At 54.5% G+C, this 6,457-nt stretch overlaps 1 protein-coding gene across 2 annotated transcripts; it reads left to right on the forward strand.

Annotated features, from left to right (window-relative positions):
* Positions 1-558: 558 nt before the first annotated feature.
* Positions 559-2,902, forward strand: ADM (adrenomedullin). 2 transcript variants are annotated; one of them, XM_047693823.1, is made up of 4 exons: positions 559-719; positions 1,185-1,303; positions 1,457-1,606; positions 1,814-2,902. In XM_047693823.1, exons 2-4 carry the CDS (start codon positions 1,206-1,208, stop codon positions 2,127-2,129), a joined length of 564 nt encoding a protein of 187 aa, XP_047549779.1. In that variant the 5' UTR covers positions 559-719; positions 1,185-1,205; the 3' UTR covers positions 2,130-2,902. The 2 variants fall into 2 exon arrangements, with proteins under 2 accessions (XP_047549779.1, XP_047549778.1); XM_047693822.1 differs by having other exon boundaries at positions 562-719; positions 1,811-2,902.
* Positions 2,903-6,457: the final 3,555 nt, after the last annotated feature.

A 6,457-nucleotide genomic window follows, 5' to 3' on the forward strand; every position in this document is an offset into this window, starting at 1 on the left:
CTATTGCGAAATCTTACTAGCCCATCCCAGAACCTTGGAGTCTCAGCCTCTCTGGGGGTGCTGGTGAGCCCCACTCCTCTAGTCTCTGCTGGGTGTCTTGCCCCTGCGGCTCCGGGGGAGTCTGGGGTCGCGTTCAGGTCAGGCGCCGAGCCGGCAGGGGGCGCGGTCCACTCGAGGCCACCGCTCCCGAGGTCTAGGGCTCCGGCCATCCCCGTGGTATCTCCCGCTGACTCGAAGTTCCGTGCCAGTAGGCCTCACACTCTGGGTTGCATAGGTCCTGAATAAGGACCCCAAGAGGTGTTACCGGCTCTACTTCGCCCTGGTTTATATTCTGAAGTTTGTGCCCTGGGAGTTAGGGTTATGGCAGTTCCTACAACAACCTTTGGAGCTCCTGTCTGAGTCTTCTGGCACGAGGGACCTCCACCCCTCCACCCCCAAACCTTGGGACAAGCAATGCGCGCGCTACAGTGCAGAAGCCCGCGCGCGCCCGAAGAATGGGAGGGTGCGAGGGCAGCTCAGGCCCCGCCCCCTGTGCTCCTATAAAGCCGAGGAACCAGAGCCGGCCACTCAGTGGTTTCTTGGTGACACTAGGCGGAACAACTCGAGCTTTGCCACCTCTGGTTTCTCACCGCAGCTTGGACGCTAAGGTTTTGCCAGTGCCAGAGCGACGTCTCAGACTTTATATTCTCCCAGATCTTGGCAGATCACCCCATCAGCAGGTAGGCGCCGCAGCCTGGGCGGATACGCCGTGTGGTGGTGGGGGGGGGGGGCGCGCGGGGAGGACGGACTTTAGAGTACTGGAAACGAGGAGTGTACTGGTGAGGGTTACAACCCATTTTGTAAGGTCCTCTGTGGATTGCGTCCCATACACTGGGCCCAGCCGTGCACACCACTGGAACTGCAGAGACCCAGTCCTTTCTATATGCCACCCAAATTCCCAGAAGTCGAGCAGGAAACCTCTGGGAGGGAGCCTGGCTCTGGGCAGAGGCCTCCCCTGCGGGCCCGTCACCCGCCAGGCGGGTGCAAATGCCGCTGGCGCCTCTTTGCGCCCGGGCGAGATAAGCGTCTGAGCCCGGCAGAGCGCGAGCTGAGTCGGTCAGCGCCCCCCACCCCCTCCCTCTGTGCCCCGCCCGGGCCCTGCTCCAGGCGGGGTGCTCACGCTCGGTCCCTGTTTCTCCTTCCAGGGTCTGCGCATCGCCGCCAGCATGAAGCTGGTTCCCGTCGCCCTCATGTACCTGGGCTCCCTCGCCTTCTTGGGCGCGGACACCGCACGGCTCGACGTGGCGTCAGAGTTCCGAAAGAAGTGAGTCGCGGATAGCTGCGTCTCCAGTCCTTGCACCTGGGAGACGAGGGAAACTGGCTGTTTGTCCCGAGGAGTGGGAAGTGGATGGGAGCCGGTCAGGACCGGGACCTCGCCTGGATGCATAAGAATCGAGTCTGTCTCTGTTTTTTCTAGGTGGAATAAGTGGGCTCTAAGTCGCGGGAAGAGGGAACTTCGGGTGTCCAGCAACTATGCCACCGGGCTCACGGACGTGAAGGCCGGGCCTGCCCAGACTCTCATTCGGCCCCAGGACATGAAGGGCGCCTCTCGCAACCCCCAGGCCAGGTAACTATGCCCTGCACTGAAGCTGGGTGGGCACGGGGAGATCTCCTCCACTATCCTGGCCCTAGGGGATCATCAGGGCTGTCTGGCGGTTCAGAAGGCGGTAGCAGTTTCCAGTCCCCTCTGGTCCTTGAATGGCTCAGATTCTTGGTGGCTGGGGCCAAAGCCTTGTTTGATAGGGGTCTCATGTTACCTTCCCTTCCCCAGCAGTCCGGACGCTGCCCGCATCCGAGTCAAACGCTACCGCCAGAGTATGAACAATTTCCAGGGCCTGCGGAGCTTCGGTTGCCGCTTCGGCACATGCACCGTGCAGAAACTGGCGCACCAGATCTACCAGTTCACGGACAAGGACAAGGACGGCGTCGCCCCCAGGAGCAAGATTAGCCCCCAGGGGTACGGCCGCCGGCGCCGGCGCTCGCTGCCTGTGACCGGCCCGAGCCGGACTCCGTTGCTCCCAGAGCCACTGGCACGCGGGGCTCCGGCCTCCCGGGTGTATCAGGTGCTCGCCAACCTCCTTAAGATATAAGCGCCTGTGGCAGCAGCGAACTGGCGCGCGTATGCATCTCGCCGGCTTCCCCCAACCCCCCGCCCGGGGCGGAGGGCTTCCCAGGGTCGAGCCCCTCAGCGGATGGAAACCGGGTTGAGACAGCTGGGCAGACACCAGGAGTCCGGGAGGCACGGTCCAGCGGCGAGCCCTCCTGGCTTTGCAGGAGCCCCTTCTTGGAGGCACGGTTCCTTACGTTCCAATCCGGCCCGGGTGCCCCGTGGGGGCTGAGGAATGCGAGGGAGTGTCTGCCAGGCTCACGGAAGGGAGAAACTGAGAATTAAATGCTTGTGAGACCCCCAGGGACAGGGGTCTGAGTCGCTGCCGTGCCTTCCCACAAACTGATTTCTCACGGGGTGTCACCCCATCGGGGCACAAGCCCCACTATTACTTGAACTTTCCAAAACCTAGAGAGGAAAAGTGCAATGTGTGTTGTATATACAGAGGTAACTATCAATATTTAAGTTCGTTGCTGTCAAGATTTTTTTTTGTAACTTCAAATATAGAGATATTTTTGTACGTTATATATTGTATTAAGGGCATTTAAAGCAATTGCATTTCCCCTCTCCCCACTTATTTTAATACGTGAATGTCTCAGCGAGATGTAACGTTTGCTGCGTGAAATGTGTGAGGGTGCGTGAGAGACTGATTACCTCTTTTGGAAGAAGGAAACACCGTGTCTCTGTATAATCTATTTACATGAAATGGGTGATATGCGAATTAGCAAATTAATAAAGTGTCTAGATGCTGATTAATTTTGGGCTCACGAGTCTTGGGAAGGGTCCCAGTACGTCCGGGAGCCCCCGGCTCCCGCCGCCTCGCGTGGGACGGTGGCACGGCTCCGCGTCCGCGCGCGCGAGCTGGCGGGTCCCCCCACGGGCCGAGCTGTCCCGAGCGCTGCTCTCCTTGTGGGACGCGCTCAGCGCGCCTGTCCTGCGAGCGGGTCCGGGCTTTGCGGAGGCCCCTAAGGTCGCAGCCTCGCGTGGCGGCCAGGCCGGGCAGGGTAGGGGTGATCCCTAGTGGGGAAGCGAGCCTGGACTCTCCGCGTTGCGCAACAGAGTCCCAGATTTTACGGAGTTGCTTGCGGAACCCTGCGCAAAAGCGCGCCTCCGAGAGTTGGGGTGGTCTCCGAGGCTTTCTAAGTGAGCAGTTGTTCCAAGTTGCCGCGGTGTTAAAGTTAGAAGATACTCCAGCAAAACGTTCGCACCGCTCCGGGAATTCGGCAGCGGCGCCAGTAACCCCCGTCCTCTGCCAGCCGGGTGTCCCAAGCGAGCCCGCCGGCTCATCAGCGAGGCTGTGGCGCCCCCAGCCGGCCGCCTGGGAGCTGCCCGAGGGCCGTCAGACAGTACGTGCGGTTTAATAAGTCCTCCTACGTGGGAGTCAGCACACAGCCTTAATGAGAGAGGAAAGAAAAAAACAGTTTGCAGATGCCAACCAAGGCCGGCCCCCCAGACCTGCACGGCGGCTCCCTGTTCTGGGACCGTGACTCAGCGCCCACACGCTGAGCAGCGTGCAGCTGCTGGCCGGAGGCGGGGACGGACGGACGTGCCGCCGGAATCGTGCGCCTCTGACGGCCTGAGACCTTCATTGTTCCGCCTCCCCTTGCCGTTCTCCTCTTCCTTCCTCCTCCGCAAGCCTTCTCATTTTTTCTTCACTTCTCTCCAGCCTGCCTTTTGCTCCCTCCTTCCTTCCCCTCCTTGCTTTCTTTCTGCCTTATCATCTCAGAAGTTTGACCCCAGGTCCAGTCATAGAAGCTGGACACTAAGCCTCAGTGAGTGACTAGAAGGTTAGGGGACACGGGAACAGTTAGGACAGAAGGGGAGGCTAAGAGGAAGAGCCCCCCCCCCCCCCATTTTTATTTTCCTGTCCCATTTGTGTCATCCAATATCCTGAAGACCCGGGTTGGAGACCAACAGCTTGACCTTTTCAGAAAGTTTCCCTGGCCTTTCCACTTCAAAGCATGGCTGAAATGTTGGTGCTTATAGGTGATCTCGATACCTGCCTGAGAAAATTTGAGTTTGGGAATGTTTCCAGGGCAGCCCTACCTTCTCCAGGACCTTTTGCACCAATTGTCTTCTTCTGAGGGCCAGAGATAGCTCCTTTCAGAAAAAGCCTGCATATGCAGTAAAAGAGATAGGTCTTAGGTCTGGGGTTCAGACACAACCTTCTGAAGCAGTTTCAATTCAGAAGAAAGTAGATCCTAGCACCTGGAATTTCCTCAAGATCACACAAAGCCTCAGTTTTGCCCACCTGGCCCTTGATAGTGTCCATCTTCATACAGTTCATTGTACTATTTGATCTCCACGATTTTGTGAGAATCATCAGAATTGAGGAGGTTGCGAATGCAGCAAACGACCATCCTCATCTTCAAGGGCCTTTTAATAAATACTCAGAATTCTGTTTCAGGCATTGTTAAAGATACAGGGCATGTATGAATGAAAGAGCAACCAGAAACTCCAGTCATGGAATTTCTATGCCAGTGAGTGGTTCTGGGTGGTCTGAAGGGGTGACAGAAGCTGCAGAGAGGAGCAAACACTTCAGCCTTGCAGACAGTGGTTCAGGATTAAATATCCTTTTCCTTGCACCAAGGTTTGTCCTACAGCCACAGAGCCCTCCAGCCAAACCTCACCCTGGCAGAACTTCAGGCAGCAGACAAAGCTGCCAAAGGCAGGTTGGGCACTAGCTTAAGGCTGGTCTGAGCAGGGAACAGGCATCTAGCCTTTAGCCCAGGGAGTCTTATGACTCCCTTCAGGGAATCCAAGGCAAGTGAAGGGGATGGTTCAGCTTTGAAAGAGGCAGCTGGTCAGCTAGAATCCTTCCCAACTGAAAATTTTGTGATTGGAGACCTGTCTGAACAGATCAGGGACCCTCCTAAGACCAGTGCGGTACAAGTTCTGAACTGACTGAAGGTCACCGTCAAGCCCTGGGACCTTCTCTGTGAGCCATTCAACCTACCTTCTGGATTTTTTTTTTTCATAAGGTGTTGAAGCCTGTCAGGATAAGGCCTCCTGACGCCAAGAACACATCGTTTATCAACAGTGATGAGTCATTTGTGAGCTGATTCGACATGTCCTCAGCTGAGGAGTAGTCACAGCTTTTATCTTTAGCTACTGTAGCTGGCTGTGGGAAGGGTACCATCCATTTGCAATCAGACAAAGAGTACTGGGCAATTTCTTGAGAAGCTGACACCTTGACTGAACAGCCAAGGGTGGAAGGGGGTTATGGAGAGGATGGAGCTTGGTTCTTTTTTTAGCACATTTTGTATCAGACGTCCTCTTAGCCACTTTGTACTTGTTATCTCATTTAATTCTTGTGGCAGCTTTCTCAAGTAGGTGTTATTATCTCTATTTGCTGATAAGAGAATTGAACCTCAGAGACACAAAGCAACTTAGCCAAGGTCACACAGTGAGTAGTAAGCATTGGAGTCTGGCTTTGCACCCAAGCACGACAGGCTATTTTAATGCTATAAAGCCATGGAGAGTAAGTGGGATAATTTTAACATTTGGACTCTTAGGCCAGATGTCCCCAAATGTCCTCTAATATGAGGATGGCTTGGGTAGGTGATTTACACCTGTGGTTCTGGAAGATGTCTTTGGTGGTATGCTCAGTGAGTGCAAAATAAATGAATGAAGTGAGTTTTAAAATTCTTGGTCCGGGTTTGAAGCAGGGGTTATAAATCAGGAATAGCTTTCTTCCCCCCTGAACGAAGCCACTGACCTCTTTGGTTTTCATTGCCAAATATAGTTAGAACATACACTGAGGGCCTCAAGAGCTGGCTTCTGAGGGGGAAGGAAGGCTTTCTGAGCTATTCCTGGCCAAACACAGTCCCACTCTGTAGGTCTTGAGTTGCCTGTAAGAACACCTGTGTCTACAAAGCTACAAATAGAGTTTCCACCCTTGAGGTGGAACCTTTTGTCTTTGTCAATTGTTGTTCAAAACAGCTTTTCAGAGGCTGTTGTAAACTGACTGTTTAAGTTGACTGCTTCCTTCTCTTCTCCCCAACCAAGAAAGAGACGGCCTTGTTTTCCTGGGTCCCACTGAGGTTTCCGCCAAAGCCAGACTGGAGGCTTGATCTCCATTTGCATGGGAAGAAGGGTGAGGCTAGATAGCTATCTGGTGGTCCCACTGGTCTTGTTCCAGAGCTATTTTGGAACATTCTGGAAAAACAAAATGACTGTGACCACAAAGGCAGATGAATTTAGTAGGTTATTGTACATTTATCCAACAGCAGGAAAGTACTTCTGATTATTAAGATGAATTTTTTTTTTAAGATTTTTTTATTTATTTGTCAGAGAGAGAGTGAGAGAGAG

Source organism: Lutra lutra, chromosome 10 (genome assembly GCF_902655055.1).
Source record: "Lutra lutra chromosome 10, mLutLut1.2, whole genome shotgun sequence".
Lineage (NCBI taxonomy): Eukaryota > Metazoa > Chordata > Mammalia > Carnivora > Mustelidae > Lutra > Lutra lutra.

Excerpts from the sequence above, each read along its gene's own strand:
- ADM (XM_047693822.1), top strand. The coding sequence starts at position 1,206 with ATGAAGCTGGTTCCCGTCGCCCTCATGTACCTGGGCTCCCTCGCCTTC. Across the intron at positions 1,304-1,456 it reads GCGTCAGAGTTCCGAAAGAA|GTGGAATAAGTGGGCTCTAA; the intron begins GTGAGTCGCGGA and ends TGTTTTTTCTAG. Across the intron at positions 1,607-1,810 it reads TCTCGCAACCCCCAGGCCAG|CAGTCCGGACGCTGCCCGCA; the intron begins GTAACTATGCCC and ends TCCCTTCCCCAG.